The 22,322-nt window shown below is 37.4% G+C and overlaps 1 protein-coding gene across 1 annotated transcript; it reads left to right on the top strand.

Annotated features, from left to right (window-relative positions):
• The first annotated feature begins 111 nt into the window (after positions 1 to 111).
• On the top strand, positions 112 to 22,299 carry atp6v0a2b (ATPase H+ transporting V0 subunit a2b). Its single transcript, XM_067439053.1, has 20 exons — positions 112 to 872; positions 1,276 to 1,354; positions 1,686 to 1,783; positions 2,354 to 2,491; positions 3,541 to 3,644; positions 7,558 to 7,684; positions 7,823 to 7,905; positions 8,190 to 8,283; positions 11,487 to 11,699; positions 11,821 to 11,971; positions 14,120 to 14,259; positions 14,458 to 14,615; positions 15,082 to 15,172; positions 16,759 to 16,877; positions 16,969 to 17,179; positions 17,301 to 17,420; positions 17,580 to 17,699; positions 17,775 to 17,892; positions 20,837 to 21,008; positions 21,162 to 22,299. The coding sequence occupies exons 1-20, from the start codon at positions 756 to 758 to the stop codon at positions 21,262 to 21,264; spliced, it is 2,556 nt and encodes an 851-aa protein (XP_067295154.1). The 5' UTR covers positions 112 to 755; the 3' UTR covers positions 21,265 to 22,299.
• The last annotated feature ends 23 nt before the right edge of the window (positions 22,300 to 22,322 follow it).

The following is a 22,322-nucleotide window of genomic DNA, read 5'->3' as shown; positions in this document are numbered from 1 at the left end:
ACCGCACAAGTAATTTAATTGTGTTGTTTTAATGCGTTTTAAATCGTTCAATTCCAGCGCAGCGTTTAATTTTAATATAGCGCAAAAGAGCCGAGACTTTTATTTTGAAGTGTAGCTCAACTGTGGAAAGTAAGTTCCGAGTCTTTACTCTGACGGACCAAGAAGTTTGGGCTGTATACGAGGTTCGTGTCGGAAGAGACGGGCAGAAACAAACACGGCTGACTAACTAACAACTGTTATTAAACATTACATAATTGTCTGTACAAAGACCACAGGGGGCAACTTACTGAAATCAAATTACTGAATGAGAGGCCAAACACCTTCGACAGTAGCTGTCTAGCTCGGTGCTATCTGGAACGAAGACAGCCGCGAATTACAGCGGAAAGTCACTTATAAGACTGGTGCCGTGGGACTTCAGCCAAAATTCAAACTGCGATGGACGACCAAACAGTACTGGAGTTTTGGATCGGATTCGTATAGAGACTAACAGCGGGTCTTCAGTTGTCAGATGTGGCTGTTGGGATTGAAGACGGGAGACGTGTCACTGAGTAAGCGGCTGAAGTTGAAGTTAGAGCCCCAGCGCTGACATCCATCCATCCATTCATTCATCAGTCCAGTCCAGTCCGCCCCACAACGGGGTCCAGCCATCACATAACCCGGACCTGTAGGCGTTTTATTCACCCTTAACTTCACTGCCCGGATTATTGAACACTTCTTAACCCTCATCTGGTGTGGAAAGGACGTGTTTTGTCAACATGGGTTCGTTGTTTCGGAGTGAGGAGATGTGTCTGGGCCAGCTCTTTCTGCAGTCCGGATCCGCTTACGACTGCATCAGTGAACTCGGCGAGCTCGGGCTGGTGGAGTTCAGAGACGTAAGTGTAGGCTATAGTCTCAATAATGCGTTGATTACGTCTATTTCCTTTTTGAAATATTGGTTTGGCTTGTGTGTTCACACGTGATCAAATATCATAGTTTGACTTACATTGTTGAAATGTCAACTTCAAGCACACTTATTAATAAGCCATTAACAAAGAAAACCTCATGCAATGTTTAACTTCAAGTGTAAATTTATGTCATTGAACATTCATTTCAATATTTTAGTTTATTAATATTATTATTATTATTATTATTTGAATGTACATGATCTACTAATCTGTTGTGTGTTAATGACCTATTTATGAAAGATATCATATTGAATTTATTAGTATAATATGTGTAGAATATTTCAATCATCTTTGATTTATTGTCAGATATGTTTTCCTTCATTTGTTTCAGCTCAACCCAAGTGTGAACTCTTTTCAGCGCAAGTTTGTCAATGAAATCAAGAAATGTGAAGAGATGGAGAGGATTCTAGGTAAAAGCTTAAATTTGTAGGGCAAAAAGGGCGTAATTCAAAAATCATGTTTTGATGTGTACAGTATTGCATTAATATGATAGTGCTGCTAAAGAGTCTCAATACTTTCTCATCACAAGGCACATACATTCTCGATAGTTTGAAGCTAAGATATATACAAAAGGTTATTCACTTTGCATTCAGTTGAGTTCATTCAGTAAGGTGTGTTTAACTTTTAATATGTTGTGATGGCGCTTGATCAAAGCTCATAAACCGACATTGATAGTGTGTGCAAATGATGATTCCCCAAAGTAAATCAACAGCATGAACTCAAAGTGGACTTGTGTAACAGGATACCTTCTGAGGGAAATTAAAAAAGAAGACATCCCACTGCCTGAAGGGGAGGTGAACCCAGCTGCACCCTTACCCAAACATGTGATGGTCATAATGGTGAGATCAGTTCAACACTGTTCATTTGTTCGGCTCTAGTGTTATCAGTTGATCGTTCAGACACATTCAAATGTATTTTTTGCTCTAGCTAAACTAGAGCCCTGCTTTGAATATAATTGTATTCCATTTCATTCTTTTCATGGCTACTTAACCCATTCAGACTTTGTCAAATTGTTTAAAACCTAGCTGAGATAGTTATTTTCAATTTGTTATATATAACTTTTTATAAAATGTAAAATCTCCCCATGATTTACACTGATATAATATTTGGGATTATCTTAAATCTATTTGCATATCCATAATTTGGTTTTGTCTTAATTTAATCCATTGTGGCAAGCAGTATGAGTCTGAGGGCTGAGAGAGTACGGCATGAGGCCGGTGTGCCGCACTGGTCTCGTATCTCTCACTGCCCTTGCCTGTATTTTACATTAATGTCAATCAATCAGTTTGAAGTCTGTTTTACAGTTCCCTACTTGATATCTTCCAGGAACACATTTTCTTCAATATCAGTGCACTGATATATGAATGCTGATATTTAGTTATGACTGAGGCCTTTGTACTTCGGTTTAGGAGCAACTTCAGAGACTAGAACTGGAGCTGAGTGAGGTCACCAGGAACAAGGAGAAACTCCAGAAGAATCTTCTAGAACTGACTGAGTACACGCATATGCTGCGTATCACACGCAACTTTGTGCACCACAGTGTAGAGGTAGGACATGTGATTCCCTGTCACAAGCTTAGAGGTTTTGTTTGAACATAAAGCAAAAGGGAACATTTGACTGATGGAAGGATTTAACATGTTTTCTTTGTCAGTCATTATCTCACTGATTTTGTTAAACCAACAGCTCTTTAAAACCTAAGTTCAGTCTTTTCTGCATCTTGGCTTTTGTTTCTTTGTGTTCGACCTCTCTGATGTAATTGAAATGAAGTAATCTCTAGAGAGCAGAGGACTGTGGGAATCATGCAGGTGATTTAAATTCACCTGATTTTCACTGAACGGCAGAATTTTGAGAGCAAAAAGTAATGCCTTTACAAATAGGCTTAACTATTGACCTCTTCTTCTTGATTATCCAATTTTTGGGTTCTTATCATCACTTTACAGTTTTCGGTATCATAATATGACTCTTACTTGTAGGTTTAAAATTCTACATCTGGCAGATATATTGCCCATCAAAAAAATTATTTAGCAAAACATAGCTATATTTTAATCAGAATTATTGCTCTCCTGTTCTGTTGCCTTCTGTCTGTTTGGCACACAGCGGCATTCATTCATTGAAGTGTGTGAAGTTTAGTGGAGACTCACTTGCAGAAGGCTCATCCACTCCTGACACTCAAAATGGAAATATTTGCATGACTTTCTAACATTTACAGAGTGAGAATATACATTATGCACAGAGGAAAACTCCACACCTCAAACTCATTGAACCGCACAAGTATATGTTAGAGCAACTAACATTAAATATACGTGTCAACTATATTTTACATAAATACAACTGTATTTTACAAGGTATTTTGAAGCCATAAATATAAAGCATGTCTCATGTTTAAGACAAATTGGACTATACACTTTCCCCATAACAGCTCCTTTTCTATTTTTTCAGATCCTAATATCAAACGACTGTATATCTATATGAACAGTATCGCCTTATTCTATATTGTTTATGAAATATAAATTGATATCGTAAAAATTCGATATACCCTCCAGCCTTATGTGCGCAAATCTAATCTCTTGCTGTGTTTTTGCGTGTGTATGAACAGAGGGAGCCGACGCATGCCCAGTATGAAGAGTTTCCGTTTCTAGAGAAAGAGCCTGGACTAGTGATGGACTACACCAGCATGCAGAGGCTTGGAGCCAAGCTTGGGTGAGCAGTGTTAAAACATAAAGCTGAAAGTTTACTTCCCTGGTCTGCATTCTTCTGGCTCACCAACAGTCAATGTGACGTAAATCTCATCATCTGCACCTTCGGTGTCGACGACTGCGTATGTGTGAATGAATTGAGCGCTTGAAACAGAGCGTCGGAAACGTGTAATATGGTTTCTCAAAGTATATGTTTGTCGTGTTTGGAAAATATTTTAGTTTAGTTTGACATAACTTATAGTGTGGCTTTTGCCCAGTTAATTTTTCCCTTCAACTTCATAGAAGCTGATAAGTGCTTGCTAACGTGCTTTTAATGCAGAAGGATATCTCAGTCAGCCTTTATGCGTCTCTCTTATGTGTATGCCACGGATGGTCCGGACACTGTACTTATTGCACTTCAGAGTTGCGCCTTTAGCGTTTTGTCAACATTACGTTATCAACATTTAGAAAATCAATTTTTGGACATTTGAGAATCAATTCAGAATCGTCCACGTCCTCATCATGATGATTCTAAGAATCTAATTTTCCCCCCACCACTAAAACCAGGCATTAAATGGTTAGTTTAAGGCCTTTTAGTAAAAAGATGTGTCTTATGCTGCCTTCACATGCTATCTGAAGTTTCCTACTTCCCACTTCAGAAGTCGTGATTACGAGATTGTTGTGTTCAGGAGCTTTGTTGTCGGAAAGAATGGAGGATGCCAGGACCCGTATTCATAAAGAATTTTAATGCAAAGAGTCGCTCCTAGTGACAAAATTCTAACAAATTTCCTAGAAATGTGGGCGTTTACTCTTAAAATTAACTAAAAAATCCTAATAAAGAAAAAAGTTATTCAGAAAGCATCTTAACCCTTAAAAGAGGTCTTAAGGTCAAATTTGTTAGTAGCAAGGACGAGGACTTTTAAGAGGCTTACGAGTTTCTTTAGCAGCGGAGAAAATGGCAGAAAGACAAAGAGGGAGAAGAAATATGTTGCAGACAATGAATGACGGTGAGTTAATAAGACGCTATAGACTAGATCGTTTGTGACGTATCTTATTAGAAATGTGCTAACATCTCCGACACAGCGCAGGAATGCCATAGCGCCAGAAATGAAAGTTATCGCTACATTGCGATATTTGGCAACTGGGAAAATGCAACAATGCAGCAGTGATGATTTAGGTCTGTCACAACCTTCTGTAAGCAGAGTGATCACACAAACAATTACAGCACTTTCAGAACCTCATATTGTGTCACACTTCATTTCATTTCCACTGGACATTCCCACCTTGCAGGCTCAAAAAACTGCATTTATGAATATAGCAGGCTTCCCTGGTGTTGTCGGAGTAATCGATGGAACCCACATCCGAATTATTGCACTGTCGGAAGACGAGGATGTTTATGTTAATAGAAAGAGTGGAACAATGTTTATAATTCTAAGCCAATTAAATACCTTATATTAAATTAACAGCATGGTAAATAATAAAAGGATTTATATACATATATATCATGTGTGTGTGTATGAGTGAGAGAGAACGGTAAAATAGAACCATTTGCACTTGTAATTTCAAAGTGAAGGCTTAGAATAGACCCTATACTTAAAAAAACTCTTTTTTCCCCTTTTTGGACAACTAACCAATCACAGTCTTCAAAAGACTTTGTCATACGTAGCAACGGGGTCAGCCCCGCCTCTTCACTAAGATAAAAGTTTTTGTATTTTCCTTGCTCAGAGTTGATCTCAGATCGGTCCCGAATAGCTCTTAAGCTAAGACTCCTACGTAAAAGTTTTTAAGCTAAGTTAGGAGTTTTCTGAGAGGAATCTTAGAATCTTTATGAATACGGGCCCAGGTTCATACTTTTGTGCGCCTTGGGAAAATGTTATTTTAACACTTTAACCATTTCAGTCATTTCCCGGTCCCAGAAAATCTTAGAATCACTGGCAAACTCTAGCAGCACAACATGAAGTTTTCAGCCATACATCCTATTGTATAGCTACTTTTAGCACACTATCTAGATAGTCAGCTTGCTCACTATTCTGGAATGATGGTCAACTAGATGCGATTTTCGACATGTTTAAAATACACAATATGCTTAAAGGATTATTCATTTATGTAAATATGTACTACTTTAACGACAAGACAATGAAACTGTTGCGGGAAAAACGAATAAAACACCTGCCACAGCAGAAATTCGTCTCCCATCCGCCATTTAACGGTTATGCCACGCCCATCTCGGGAACTTGGGTATCATCAAAATTATTTCCGAACTTCCCAGTGGTAATCATGACATCAGAGGGCGTTCATGCGCAATTTTTAGCTCAGAAACCCGTATTTTTACGATAATTCCGATATCACGTGAAGGCGGCATTAAGACACATCTTTTCCAGCTGCATCTGACCAATAAAGACTAGCACTTAACTATCCAATTCAATTATCTGTTTATTTGTTTATTTAAAAAAAAGAAAAATGTGTGTACTGTTCGATTAACTGAGATTTCCTTACAGCACTTGCATTCTGTTGCCCTTGTTTGTTTAGTTGCTTCTACTGCTCTCCTCTTTTGTAAGTCGCTTTGGATAAAAACATCTGCTAAATGATTAAATGTAAATGTGGTTCACACAAAAATGAAAATTGTCATTAATTACCGGTACTCACCCTCATGTTGTTCCAAACGTGTAAGACTTTCTTTGTTCATCTTCGTTCATCAACATGAAGACAAATTAAGATATTTTTAAAGAAATCTGTGCGATTTCTGTCCCTTTATGGACAACTGTGCATCTACTTTGACGCTTTAAAAAGTTCATAAGGAGATCATAAAACAAATCCATATGAATTGAGCGGTTTAGTCCACATTTCCTTAAGAGACTCGATCGCGTTATGTGAGATTGAATTGTGTTTATTCATCAACTCACCACACCAACACACCTGCTGTGGTAAGCAGAAGCTCAAGCATATTTGCTTGGCGTGCAAGAACCAATGAGATTCATTCTGTGTTACACAACACATTTGATTTTCTACAAGAACCAATGAGGTTCATTCTCGTGTTACGCAGCATGTTTGAGTTTCCGCAAAAAACAATGAGGTTCATTCTCGCGTGTTAAGCAGGTTTGAGCTTCAGTAAGAACCAATGAGGTTCATTCTCACATGTTAAGCAGCAGGTTTGAGCTTCAGTAAGAACCAATGAGGTTCATTCTCACATGTTAAGCAGCAGGTTTGAGCTTCAGTAAGAACCAATGAGGTTAATTCTCGTGTTATGCAGCACGTTTGAGTTTCCGCAAGAACCAATGAGATTCATTCGGTGTTACGCAGCACATTTGATTTTCCGCAAGTTCATTTTCGCGTGTTACAGAGGTTTGTTTGAGCTTCTGTTTATGTTTGCTGATCAATGTTTATATGTGAATAAAAGCCTAAATTCAGTCTGTTCATTATAAAAAGTGACTGTCTCTTCAGAAAATTTGGACTAAACCACTCAATTCATATGGATTAGTTTTATAAGTTAATGAACTTTTTGAAGCTTCAAAGTGATAGTTGCATAGCTGTCAACAGATGGACAGACATCTCTCAGATTCTGAAGTGTGCTGTGAAGATGAACAAAAGTCTTGTGGGTTTGGAGTAAATGATGCCTAAATTTTTATTTTTGTGTGAACGAACCCTTTAATGCATATTCAAACTGTGGGTAGATGTAGTTGTATTGTATAAAATATAACCATTATTTGAGAAACTTAAATGGATGTCAGATCAGCAGAGGACAGTGATGTCTCTTAACATCAATAACTTTCACCCATAAGATTAATTATCTAACATCCTGTTTACTGTATGCTTTTTTTTTTAAAGATACAGGATAAAAAAGATAGAGGATTGTTACAGATGTAATATCCAAAAATATTTCAATTCATACCACTGTTGTAAACAAGTTGAGCTCACATTCCTCTGTCCCTGCTTCTCAGGTTCATTTCTGGGCTCATCCAGAGCGTGAAAATCGAGGCATTTGAGCGAATGCTCTGGAGAGTGTGTAAGGGCTACACCATCCTCAGCTACTCTGAGGTAGATGAGCTTCTGGGCGACCCTGTTTCGGTGAGACTAGTTGACATCTCCAACATAGTTTGGTGTTTATAACATCAACCATTTTTGGTAACAAATGGATACTTGATTTAATTGATATCTAAGTCTTGATGATGGTTAAGTTTGTCTGTTTTCTGTCTGGTTTGTCAGGGGGAGCCAACCAGGAGCGTGGTGTTCCTTATCTCCTACTGGGGAGATCAGATTGGACAGAAAGTTAAGAAGATATGTGACTGGTAACTTGTTTTTAAATTAAATTCATATATTCTACTTGTACTTAGTGATTCTGTTAATCAGTCTGGTTTAAAGAACTTTATTTGTTATATGCTGCATTTAAGCGCAGGCACACTGACTGATTGCACCACTGAGGCAGAAGGGGAGCTGCTGATCCTTATAAAGATTATAAATAGCTTGTTCCTTGTTACATTTACTTCTATTTGAATTATTTCAGAGTATTTTTTTATTCTTAAGATAAAGTAGAAATGTGTAGTTATGAAAAGATTGTGTATTGTTTCCATAGCTACCACTGTCACCTGTACCCGTACCCCAACAGTAATGAGGAGAGGACAGATGTGGTGGAGGGACTCCGCACACGCATTCAGGACTTGCACACGGTGAGTCAGGTTCTTTGGTGAGCTTGTCTTCTCATTTGTTAAAGTTAATAATAATAATAATTCATTACATTTATATAGCGCTTTTCTAGACACCCAAAGCGCTTTACATATAGAAGGGGGAATCTCCTCAACCACTACCAAGTTGTTTTTGAGACTTTTCTCATTTTGACTGTGAAAGATTGTAATGTGTAAGTGTGATCTCACCAGGGTGATTATTCATTTACTAATTCATGATGATTACTAGAGGTCAAAGATCAAAGAAGAAACAAACCATCCACCCGCACAATTCAAATCCTCAGTGTAAGCGCGATGTAATTGTAACATATTAGCTACACTGAAGTAGGTTGCTTTAAAAAAAACTTATTTGGAGAAATTACATTTCTTAACCTAAACCAGGGTTGACAACCCATACATCACACGGAGGAGTAACCTCTAAATGTGAGCAAACGGGAGAGATGTGTTTGTATTAAATTCAGACAAAGTTCATCGCACATACAGATCTACATTTTGAGCTAATCATTCATCATTGTAACACAGCTTGTTTTAGTAGCTATAAATATAATTAAAGTGTGATATTTAAATGACACAAATCAATGAAAGCACGCAGCTTTGAAGGCACGAGCGCTGCGCATCTTACATTGTTACAGCATGTTCTGATGTTATTGCACCTTTGTGTGTGTGTGTGTTTGTTTATTTTTATTTTAAAAATTATAAAAACACAACTAACATATAAAAACCTTGATACAAGGGGCACCAAGTAAAATCTTGCCTAGAGCAGCAAATTGTTCAGGGCCGGCCCTGAGTAAAAGTAAAGTTGGTGAGTGGAGTATATGAAATTGTTGACAACGAGTCTTTAAAGGCAGAGCCTCTTTCATTAGCCCATTCATGACGCTGTTGATGTTGAGAGGTGCAAGATAAAAAATAAAGCATTTTAATTTGAATGATTTTAGCGTGTGATTTATCGCGGGCACAGGTCAGGTAACGGGCCAAATATTAACGGGTCTGGGCGGGTGCGGATTTAATCTTGATATTTTTAAAATCGAATCGTTTTGAATTGAAAATCGATTATGAATCGAATCGTGGCCTCAATAATCGGAATCGAAATGAATCGTGAGGTGGTAAAAGATTCCCACCCCTACTATAGAGTGTAGCTTATACTATTACACCATTCCACTGCTACAAGAGGCAGAGTAATTCTTTACTCTCAAGCTGTTATCTGAGTGCACATCCACACACAACTAAAGCACATCCACAGAAAGCGACGCGTTTCAGATAGCGCACAAACTCCAAATTGATTCCTCTTTTGTGTCTCTATGCACTTGAACCAACACACAACCACAAAATTGTCAAAATACTTGTCTCAGCAAGTATTCTTGTTAACAAGGTTGGTTATGTCTTAAGTCATCGTGGAGAGTTTAGAAAGAAATTGGATGCGTATCATTATATTGGATCCATGCATTTGGTCTTAAAGTGAAAGCAGCCTATAAATACCTGCAGTTGTCTGTCATTGATGTTAATCAAACAACAAAACACAGCTTTATCAAATATTAATATATATTAAATTTGTATAGTTTGTATAATCTATATTTGTATAATCTGAACATAGTTTTATTTTACATTGAATTATAAAATGTCTTTACCTGAAATGAATACTACAGTTAGACCGTACTTTATTTGTAACTTTGTTATATTGTATTTATCTACGCTTGTAATTAATGTATTCTTTTTACTGAAAACACATTTGTTAAAAACACGTTGGATTGATGAAAAGACAGTTTCATTCTTGCCATTAGAGTCCGAAAAGTCAATTCAGAAAACAAACTTGATAGTACAGTCGACAATATACTGTATATAATGAGGATGAGCAATGCTCGAGCCTTTATGTCAGAGGTGTCCAAACTTCAAACACTGACGCTGTCCAGCAGAGTTTAGCTCCAAATTGCTTCAACACCCCAACCTGGAAGTTTCTAGAATGCTTAGTAAGACCTTGATTAGCTGCTTCAGGTGTGTATAATTAGGGTTGGAGCTAAACTTTGCAGGATGGTGACCCTCCAGGAGCAGGATTGGTTTATATAAACAAGTTGCATGCTGCTTTCATCCAATCAATGACACTGACACAACAAATATGCAAATATTAAAGCTGACCCAGTTTTTAGTAATGCACAATGTAAAAAGTTTGTTTATGAATACCCTGGATTAATTGTTAACCCCTGGTAAAAACACAGGATTCCTTGACCAATTGTTAACTATTTCAAGAGTGAAAATGCACAAAATGTTCAAACTACACGTTTAAGCACACTTTTGCCCTGACCTGGAAAGTGTGTGGTAGGACTCACCGAAACATCTGTCCTGGAAACTATTAGCTGACATGAATCAAATCAGCAGTAGCTAATTTTATTGTAATATGTATTTTATGAAAACAACCTTAGCAATCTTCACTAACAAGCTCAAGCTAGCCATGCAGTCGAGGAATGTAGGTGGGGAGGTTAGGTTTGAGGGTATTTGAGTTTACTTGTGACCGCTTTGTAAGAAAGAGAAGATTGTGTTAGTGGCCCAGCTCAGCACATGATATTCATGAGGCCTAGGCTCTGGATAAGTCTCCACTAGTGAATCTTGTGTATTTGATACTCTCTCAACACACACTGAAGTTTCATAAACTGAATAAAATATAGGAAAAGTCATTCATGAAAATAAATGTTGGTTGTTTCTGTGCTTATAAAATGTTTCTTGATTGATTAAAGATATTTGCTGAAAAGCAGGGCAAAAGGCTTTTATGTTCATCTAAGGGCAAAGTTCAGAAACTAGGGCAACAATTGCCATGTGGTTACTAGAGTCATGTGTCGTTGAACTTTTGGAAAATACACTCATCCTATTGGCATACTTATTAATAATATATATTAAATTAATTAACCATAATTATTTATAATTGTTCCAGAAATTTCAAGAACTGTTTGTTATGAAGAGCATTTTTTTTTTACTGCAGTTTACATTTTTAGCATTTTAAATGAGATTTAAAGTAAATAAACATGATTAAATAAGTACATTTTATTTTATTAATTTTAAGCCTTTTGAAGTTTGCTAAGGCCTCCTTTTTGAACCATCACTCTTGGGTCGTTTTAAAAGACTCTTTTATGTTCAGCACTTAAAAAGTGGTTTAGCTTGATGTATTTTTGAACCTGTTGTTGAAATGGTTTTCATCATAGGTTCTTTACCGCACTGAGGATTACCTGAGGCAGGTGTTGATCAAGGCCTCGGAGTCTGTGTACGTTTGGGTAATCCAAGTTAAGAAAATGAAGGCCATATACCACATCCTCAACCTCTGCAGTTTTGATGTCACAAACAAGTGCCTCATAGCTGAGGTGTGGTGTCCTGTCAATGATCTGCCTGCTCTTCGGAGAGCGCTAGAGGATGGATCTGTAAGCAACTTATTATTTCATTATTATTTCCGATGGCGCATTCATTCAAATACATCTGACTGATTTGAATGCACATATCCCTTAACTCTGCTGTGCTATTTTTGGTATTTTATTCCATTAGAGGAAGAGTGGAGCCACAGTTCCCTCATTTGTCAATCGTATCCCAAGCAGTGACACTCCACCGACCCTCATACGGACCAACAAGTTTACCTCAGGTTTTCAGAATATAGTGGACGCCTATGGCGTTGGCAGCTACAGAGAGGTCAACCCAGGTAAGAGGGCAGCTGTTTAAAAGAAGACATTTATACATCCTCAATCATATATATATATATATATATATATATATATATATTAGGGCCGGGGCTCGATAAAAAAAAAAATCTAATTAATTAGAGGCTTTGTAATTAATTAATCAAAATTAATCGTATTTTAATTGCATATAAATATTTGACCTGGAACAATGAGAAGTAATTTTTCACATGTATTTTTACTATACCATTGAATAATGACTGAATACATAAGCTTAATCAACAAAATATTGTTTATTTATTTCAGTCCAGCAGACCAGTGCAATGTTTGCCATTAAGTTTAGCAAAAGCATATTTGGGATATTTGAGGCTCGATGTGCTGCGGTGATATGCAAATTCCTTGTTGTATAGCTTGTACACAACCATGCTCTTGTTGACACTTCCATCCTTTCGTTTTTTAAAACAAAATTTCCCATCCACAGGGCCAAGCAAAGTGGTCTCATCAGCTTCTTCGTTCATGTTCACACTGGTTTGTTGTTATCGTGACTCGTGAGTGCTAGTTGGTGTTCCAGTATAATCGGTCCGTCCAAACTCATTCATTGAAAAACGTTCCACGGTGCAAAAATAAGTGTGGTTAAAAAATTTTTTTTTTTGAGTGATTAATTAGCGTGTTAATGTCCCGTAGTTAATTAATCTTAATTAACGTGTTAAAGTTCCGGCCCTTATATATATATATATATATATATATATATATATATATATATATATGTATGTATGTATATGTGTGTGTGTGTGTGTGTGTATATATATATATATATATATATATATATATATATATATATATATATATATATATATATATATATATATATATATATATATATATATATGTATGTATGTGTATATGTGTAATATACACACACACACACACACCAATCAGGCATGACATTATAGCCGCTGACCTGTGGCACCTGTTAGTGGATGGGATGTATTGGGCAACAAGTAAACATTTTGTCCTCAAAGTTGACGCATTAGAAGCAGGAAAAATGTATGTGTAAGTGTAAGGATTCGAGCAAGTCAGAGCATCTCTGAAAATGCAGCTCTTGTGGGGTGTTCCTGGTCTACAGTGGTCAGTATCTATCAAAAGTGGGTTAAGGAAGGAACAGTGGTGAACCGGTGACAGGGTCATGGGTTGCCAAGGCTCATTGATGGAGGAGGGGAGCGAAGGCTTGCCTGTGAGGTCCGATCAAACAGACGAGCTACTTTAGCTCAGATTGCTCAAGAAGTTAATGCAGGTTCTGATAGAAAGGTGTCAAAATACACAGTGTATCACAGTTTGTTGTGTATGGGGCTGCATAGCCGCAGACCAGTCAGGGGGCCTATGCTGACCCCTGTCCCCCGCCTAAATCACCAACAGTGGGCACGTAAGCATCAAAAATGGACCACAGAGCCATGGAAGAAGGTGGCCTGGTCTGATGAATCACGTTTTCTTTTACGTCACATGGATGGCTGGGTGCGTCTGCGACGCTTACCTGGGAAACACATGGCATCAGGACGCCCTATGAAAAAGAAGGAAAGCCGGTGGAGGCAGTGTGATGCTTTTGGCAATGTTCTGCTGGGAAACCTTGGGTCCTGCCATCCATGTGGATGTTACTTTGATATGTACTACCTACGGTCCCTAAAAATTGTTGCAGACCATGTGGACCCTTTCATGGAAATGGTATTCCCTGGTGGCTATGACCTCTTTCACCAGGATAATGCGCCTTACCACAAAGCGAAAATGGTTCAGGAATGGTTCGAGGAGGAGGTTGAAGTTTGAGGTGTTGATTTGTCCTCCAAATTCCCCAGATCTGAATCAAGCATCTCTGGGACATGCTGAACAAACAAGTCCGATCTATGGAGGTCCCCACTCGCAACTTACAGGACTTAAAGGATCTGCTGCTAACATCTTGGTCCCAGATACTACACCACGCCTTAAGGGGTCTAGTGGAGTCCATGCCTCAACGTGTCAGGGCTGTTTTGGCAGCAAAAGGAGGACCAACACAATATTAGGAATATATAGGTCATAATGTTATGCCTGATCAGTGTATATATGTCCCCGTTTTGTCCTTAATACTTCATACATATATATGCTTAGATAAAATATATTTTTATTATCACTCCTTCTTACAGCTCCATATACAATCATTACCTTTCCCTTCCTGTTTGCGGTGATGTTTGGAGACCTCGGGCATGGCATCATCATGGCACTGTTTGCTGTGTGGATGGTTCTCTTCGAGAATGATCGCAAACTGAAGAAAACCAGGAATGAGGTGCATTCAACTTGCTGTTATGGTGTGGTTGTATTTGCCTACAGCCGAGAATTAACTTTGATTCATTTAAATGTGGTTGATAAAGGAAATGGAATGCTAAGACATTATTAAGCATTGCTAATAGTTTACTGTTTCTGTTTCTGTTAATTGGGTTACAGTTTGAGTGATGAGTGATTAAAACTCTATTCATTTGTTTAGATCTGGAACATTTTTTTTGAGGGCCGTTACATCATCCTGTTGATGGGCATATTTTCAGTCTACACCGGATTAATATACAACGACTGCTTCTCCAAATCACTCAACCTGTTCGGCTCGGGGTGGAACGTCAGCGCCATGTTCAATCATGGAGACTGGAAGTGAGTGTTCAAAGCGCAGAATTTTGTGTACTGCATTCTTAAAAATGTTTTATATATATATATATATATATAAAGATCAGCTTGGCCATCACAGGAATAAAATGCATATCAAAATATATTAAAATAGAAAATTGTTATTTTAAATTGTAATAATATTTCACAATATTCCAGTTTTTACTGTATTTTTTATTAAATAATATCAGAGCAGTAGAAAAATATTTAAAAAACATTCAAAATCTTACCAACCTCAAACTTATGAATGGTAGTGTAATCCCTGCAATCATACAGCTGATGAAATCAATAAATGGCGAATAAAGTGGAAATCCTCTTGAAAGACAATATTTGTAGCTAGGGTGCTGGTGAAGAGATGATGCAATGCAGTCTTATTTTTAAGGAACAGCAGAATTCACATATACATTATGTATGTGGCTCTAATGTGCTCTTTTTTCCCCCTCCTCCTCCTAAGTATGAACACAGTCCGCTTTAATAACTTCCTGGCACTTAATCCAAACATCACAGGAGTCTTTAAAGGGCCCTATCCTCTGGGAATAGACCCGGTAGGTCTTTGACTTCATTTTATTGCTATGTAGTCAAAACAGTTGAACCACTTTACTTTCACCGCCATACAAACAAGTCTATGGTTTGTTTAAAGCATAGATTGATATTCCACCACAGTATACATACAACACATAATGTACAGTTATTACGTAGGTAAGTTCTTACCAGTGAACGAACGTTCTAGTTATAACAAAATATACATAAACCACACAATAATAAGAACTCAAATTCAGGAGTGCAACTTAAAGGGTTAGTTCACTCAAAAATGAAATTGATGTCATTAATGACTCACCCTAATGTCGTTCCACACCCGCAAGACCTCCGTTCATCTTCGGAACACAGAAAGGGAATGAAAACATTAGGGCTGTAACGATACACCAAACCCACGATTCGGTTCGTATCACGATTTTTGACCCACGGTACGATACAAACCTCGATATGGGGGGGACAAAACAGTTTTATTCTGTAGCCTATTTTGCCGTCAATACCATATATCTGTATGGTCAATAGGCTACTGCCGACATTTTCTTTGCGGTACCAATAGGCAATATATATTACCATGAAGTATAGGGCCTCCTGTACATCAATACCAACAGAAGCGCCGCGTCAGACACGCTTCTGGTGTGCAAAGAAAGAGAAAACGCCACGCAGCCGCCCCACGGATGACACGCAACAGAAACGCCACGCTCACACCACGTTGCCAGCCAGTTGGGGAAGCTTCTTGAAACACTTACGGCAAATTTTGTGGGTCTTGTCAACTACACGATTGCCATCCTTGTTCTCCACCGGGTAGCTGAAATGTTGCCATACTGCTGACTTAAAAGTTGGACCTGGACAGGAAGGATAATTCTGGGAGTTGGAAGGGGTGTGTCGCGATTCTGCCTCCTCACATCGCGATACAGGTTCGTGGACCTGCGTATTGCGATTTCGATTTCATATCGCATATCGTTACAGCCCTAGAAAACATCATCAAAGTAGTCCATATGTGACATCAGTTAGTTAGTTAGTTAGTTAGTTAGTTAGAATCTCTTGAAGCATCGAAAATATATTTTGGTCCAAAATTAACAAAAACTACGACTTTATTCAGCATTATCTTCTCTTCCTCATTTGTTTTCAAACCTCAAATAAAGATTCAAACGGTTATGAAACAGCGTTTTGATTCATGATTCGGATCGCCAGTGTCACGTGATTTCAGCAGTTTGGCAGTTTGACTCGCGATCCAAATTATGAATTAATGACCGTTTGAATCTTTATTTGAGGTTTGAAAACAAATGCGGTATAGTGTAGACTTAGATACGCTGTCAGACTAAATATAAAATATCTTAAACTGTGTTCCGATGATGAACGGTGGTCTTATGGGTGTAGAACGACATTAGGGTGAGTCATTAATGACATCAATTTTATTTTTGGGTGAACTTACCCTTTAATGTAGAATATTGCCAGAGTGCACACTTAGGAATGTATGCATGTCAATTTACTTTATACCTTAATTGTTTTCCTGGGTGAATGACAAGCTCTGTTTTTATAATCGTGATAAAATGTTTTGTTATTTTTCATTGAATAATATTTGATTTGCACTCTGTAGATTTGGAACCTAGCATCAAACCGTCTCACCTTCCTGAACTCCTATAAGATGAAGATGTCTGTGATTGTAGGAATAATCCACATGACTTTTGGAGTCGTCCTCGGCGCTTTCAATCACCTGTGAGATATTTGAAATGCTATTTTCATTAGATCGGTTTAAAATGGTTGTGACTTTGATCTTTCTAGTGCTTCATTTTGTTCTTCTCTTCAGGCACTTCAGAAGGACATATAATCTGTACCTGATATTTATCCCTGAGCTGCTGTTCCTGTTGTGTCTCTTTGGCTATCTGGTCTTCATGATCGTCTATAAGTGGCTGTTTTTCACAGTCCTAGACTCTCAGACAGCTCCCAGTATCCTCATCCACTTTATCAACATGTTCCTGATGCAGGAGGACTCTAACCGACCCCTTTTCCCAGGACAGGTTAGAGTCAAAGAACCTAGATGTGCAGCCATTCCACTTTTACATGCTAAAAAAAAAATTATGGTTCGGATTTGTTTAAAAAAATAAATAAAAATGTATTTACTTTCCCTCTTTTCCAAAGGCTGGGCTTCAGGTGTTTCTGGTGATTGTGGCCGTGTTCTCTGTGCCTGTCTTATTATTGGGAAAACCTCTCTACCTCTACTGGCAACACAAGGGCAGAGATCGCCTGAACATGTACAGGGTGAGGAACCTCTTTTTGTGTGCATGTTCTCCAGTTAGCTGAATCCCGTTGGCTCATTTTCTCTAAGATCAATATGTGCAACGAACACCTACAACACAAAACACCATTCATATGCTGAAATGTTTCTCTCTCTCTCTCTCTCTCTCTCTCTCTCTGTAGGGTTATCAGCGTGTACGACGGAGCAGTGAGGAGGAGCTCTCTCTCATGCACGCTCATAATATGGAGGAAGGCAGCAGCCTGGACAGCCACTCCTCCAGCTCTGACAGCCAATCAGAGGAGGTGAGACATTCAGAACCAGTTCAGTACACAAACAACTTTCCCTATGAGCCTAACAAAGTTTCTTTTCTTCTCCAGCTTGATTTTGCAGATCTGTTCCTCAATCAGTCCATCCACACTATAGAGTACTGTCTGGGCTGCATCTCAAACACTGCGTCTTACCTCCGCCTGTGGGCTCTCAGCCTGGCACACGCCCGTAAGTAACACATCCATGACGGACCGTGTTCAATTTTGTATGAGTGCTTAAACGGTCAAAAAAGTAACTGCAACAATATATCTTAATTTTGCCTTCAACAACTTTTGATTTTATTGAAGAACATAGTCATTGAAACTTCTGGAAACAAAAAGTAAATTGTGGTTTGCTGATTAATTTAATATACTTCTAGTGTATTTAATAAAATAATTTGAAACAAGCGGCTTTATCATAATTACAGCAGAAATACTCGATGAAATATTTTAGCCTACAATGGGGGGCCTTCGTGCATTTAAAGAATCTAACCCTATATCACACCAAACTCAAAAAACGAGGAAGAAACACGGAAGAACATTTAAAAGCTCTAATAATATTTTCACTACATTTATGAGCACTATGTCAGTGTAACACCGAAAAAATAAAGGCAGTTAATTTTTGACAATTGTTCTTTGAATTGTCGGTCTACATCATTGTCTTCTGTGTATCAGAATAATTCCTCGTTATTGCGTTCCTGATCAGACGTACCGCTCTATCGGTGTCCTTATTTGCACATATACAGTATTTCATTTGAAGAAGATGTAATACTAGACAATGTGAAATATGTCCACAACTTGAAACATGCTTACTCCAGTCCATATACAATCTATGATCCGTTTTGCAAGCGTTATTAAACATATTGCACAGAAACTGCTCTGCATGTTGTTTGAATTCTCCACTAAATTGTGATCTCGTTGTGTGCAGTGATAGGCTTAAAAGAGTTCGGTCTTATGGAGAAATGTAGAGAAGTGCTCGGAACCTGCTGATGTAGAATCGTGCCCCTTCAGCCCCAGCAGCCAATCACAGATGCTTCTGCACTAGATTCTGTGACATTGCTTTGATTTGGCTTTTCAACCCAGAATGAAAAAGCTCAGAAAAATGCAAAAATTTCCACTTGTGGATTCAATTTATGAGTGCTTTTAGTGTTTTCAGTGATATGCAGCCGGCACATATCTGTTCACATCTCAATAAATGAAATGGTTTTGAATTTTGTTTGTCTTTGGAACACAAATAAAGATCTTTTTAATGAAATCTGAGAGCATTCTGAACCTCCATTGACAGCCTACACAACTACCATTTTCAAGCCCCAGAAAGTTAGTAAAGACATCATAAAAATAATTCATGCAAATAATCCATCCACACAAAATATTGCCAATGTGCATTAACAGTCCACTGGAGTCACATGGATTAGTTAATGATCTCTTTATTACCTTTCTGATACTTGGTAGTTGCAATGGAGGGACAGAAACTTCTTTACAAGATTGAATAAAAAATATAATTTGTATGCCAAAGATGAATGAATGTCTTGAGTAATATGAGTTATAATTGAAAGAAATTTTCATTTGGGTGAACTAACCATATAATTTAACAGGGTGTCCGCGGTAAAAAGTATTAAAAAGTGATAAATCAAATTTGTCAAATTTAAGGCCATTAAAAGTGTTAAATGTGGTCTCAGAGGTATTATTTTTTTTCCATAATAATAGACAGTATTAGACAGTATTAATAATAATAATAATAATAGACAGTATTAATAATAGACAGATCCATAGACAGTAAACAGTGAGATCCGCGTGTCTGTCTGCTCTTAAAGGGACAGCAGCCAATAAAGCTTCCTGTCAGTAAAGTTAAAGAACAAAGGGAACAGAGAAAATGACTCGCTGCTCTTGACTAAATAACTTTTGTAGCTTTAATAAGGATTAACTATTTAATTTATAGTTTATGCAGTGCAGACTGCATATAACTGATAACTTTATTACATTTCTGTATATTTCCTAACCTTTAAGACAGGAAGGGCAGGAGTAAACATGACATTTATTATGGGTTTATGTTAGCATTGTTTTAAGTTTACTTAAATTAAAAACTGTTATATTTTTGAAGCCTAATAATAAATGTTTTTAAAAAAATCAGTCGCTGTATGTATGAATATCAGTAATACTGGCCTTCATTCATAAAAAGATGCCATTTAAACAAGTAATATAATCTTTATGTTGTTTCTACATTAATTTGATTAACTGTAAAATCATTATATTAAAAAAATATTAAAAACATTTTTTTATTGCGATTAATTGCTAGAATAATCACACAGAAAAAATGTGTGCTTAATCTAGTTAAAGTTTTTAATCGATTTACTAGTTTTTAGTATTTTCTTAAATTCAACAACTTACCACAGTTATAGAAATGTGATATTTGGCTCAGGTTTTGTTGTTGAAAAAAAAACACTAAATAATTTAATTGCTGCATTGCTAATTATTAATTGAAATCAAATGTGTATGCAGTAATGCTTCTCCTTAACCAACCTTTGTGAATGTTGAGATCTATTTTACTGTGTCTGAATGATAACTTATAACAGATTTCCTCCTGGTGTCGATTCTAAATCTATTCTTTTTTGTATGTTATATATATTTACATTTAATCATTTAGCAGACGCTTTTATCCAAAGCGACTTACAAAAAAGGGGAGAGTAATAGAAGCAACGAAACAGACAAGGCCAACAACCTGTAAGAGCTGTAAGAAGTCTCAATTAATTAGCACAGTACACAATTTTTTTTTTTTTTTAAATAGACATCTACAACAAAAACTCACGTACGCAAAATGCCGAACACTGGATTTTGATAGCTATGATATATATGTCAAAATCTGTGTAAATAATAGAAAGGTCGCTGATTAACACTTGCAATTCAGTGTCGTGATGGTTTTAAAAAATATTCTGAAGGTAGTAAAAAAGGTATTAAAAAGTAGTACATTTAACTTAAGGATTGCTGTATATACCCTGTTTAAATAGGTTGAGAACTGCTAGACTAGATTCAAGCATTCCAAATAATACTGACCTAACAGCCAGGCATGTACAAAATGGCCATAAAAATAGGCTTGAACATGGTCCATTAAAATGAAACGTTTTGTTGTGATCCAGAGCTCTCTGAAGTGTTGTGGGCGATGGTGATGCGGGACGGCCTACGTGTGGACACCAGTTGGGGTGTTGTGCTCCTGGTGCCTGCCTTTGGACTGTTTGCTGTCCTCACTGTGTCCATCCTGCTGGTGATGGAGGGACTTTCAGCCTTCCTTCATGCTCTCAGACTCCACTGGTCAGTACAACACCTCAAATACACACCACCATCACAAAGCCATTATTGTAGTCCAGTAGCACAGGCGAAATTTCTACATCAATATTCAGCAAACACATTAAAGTTAGCAATGAACACAAATGATTCATGCAGAAATTGTCTCTTTGTCCTTAGGGTGGAGTTTCAAAATAAGTTCTACAGTGGCGCTGGCATCAAGTTTGTACCATTTGCCTTCTCTCTCATGCACAGCAGCTTTGAAAACGAAGGGCTGTTATGAGCTGCGGGACGCTAAAGATCAGACCAGAGTGGATCTGCGAGCTTAATTTTTAAAGGATTTATATAGTGATGTTGCACTACATGCCAAACTGGCCAAACCAAATACTCTTTCGGGATTATACGGAGGTCCTATATCAGCATTGACATACTGAGATCAGATGCTCTGATTTTTGGATATGCAACCATCAAAACACACTGAGATAAAGCAGAGACAAAGACTCTGGAGTGTAAATAAGACTCTTGAGTGCTTTAGATCTGTTGAATGTATTATATCAGTGCTTCACAAAAGTGCTGTTTGGGATTATAATTTTTCTACCATGTTGCCTGTTGGCTGTGCAGAGATGCTAATATTTCCAGAGCGGAGTACATTCCATCAGTGATTTTAGGATTTCATTTTCATCCTGCTGTTTTCATTCTTCAATGTTGAAACATGATTCTGGCTCATGTAGATCAGCTTTAGTGCTGATCATAGAGTTTCATTGGGCTCAGTGTTTGATTCTAATACTTCTGCAGATGATCTTCTCGGTGATTGAACAATCTCCTGCAAACCCTTGCTAGTCCACAGGAGGCTGAGATTTTTAAGTGCCAAACATGCTGAATTTATTCAAATGGGTTGTGGATTACATGTTTTTCAGTTTAAGTCATTTAGAATTTAATTAATTTAATGAAAAACATTGTCATCTGTGTTGCTGTTCGGGGCAAAGCTTCAAGTCAGAGTTGTGAAACTGTCAGTCATTTAATTGTATCGTAAATGAAGATGTTTTAGTGTTTTAACTGTTAGATCTGTTCAGTTACTCTATTCTGACTCTTCAGAATAGTCTTTTTTTTAAACTAAATTTAATGTGACACTGGTGTGTGTGGATTGTGAGCCACTGAATTCACTCCATTTTCTTTTTAAATGTATTAATCATACTCATTTTGATTTCTAGCTTTCATTTGAAGATTCTGTGCATTGTTTAGGCAACTTACATTCCATATTTGGCATAGAAGCTCAATATTTAACATTGCACAATAAAAACAAACCTGTGAATATTTTGATGGATTCAGATGTCTCTTGAT

The sequence above is a fragment of the Pseudorasbora parva genome, chromosome 3, assembly GCF_024679245.1.
Source record: "Pseudorasbora parva isolate DD20220531a chromosome 3, ASM2467924v1, whole genome shotgun sequence".
NCBI lineage: Eukaryota > Metazoa > Chordata > Actinopteri > Cypriniformes > Gobionidae > Pseudorasbora > Pseudorasbora parva.
Note: the sequence above shows the minus strand (reverse complement) of the source record. Positions and strands in the feature narration are given on the sequence as shown.

Excerpts from the sequence above, each read along its gene's own strand:
- atp6v0a2b (XM_067439053.1), top strand. The coding sequence starts at position 756 with ATGGGTTCGTTGTTTCGGAGTGAGGAGATGTGTCTGGGCCAGCTCTTT. Across the intron at positions 2,492-3,540 it reads TTGTGCACCACAGTGTAGAG|AGGGAGCCGACGCATGCCCA; the intron begins GTAGGACATGTG and ends GTGTATGAACAG. Across the intron at positions 21,009-21,161 it reads CATGCTCTCAGACTCCACTG|GGTGGAGTTTCAAAATAAGT; the intron begins GTCAGTACAACA and ends CTTTGTCCTTAG.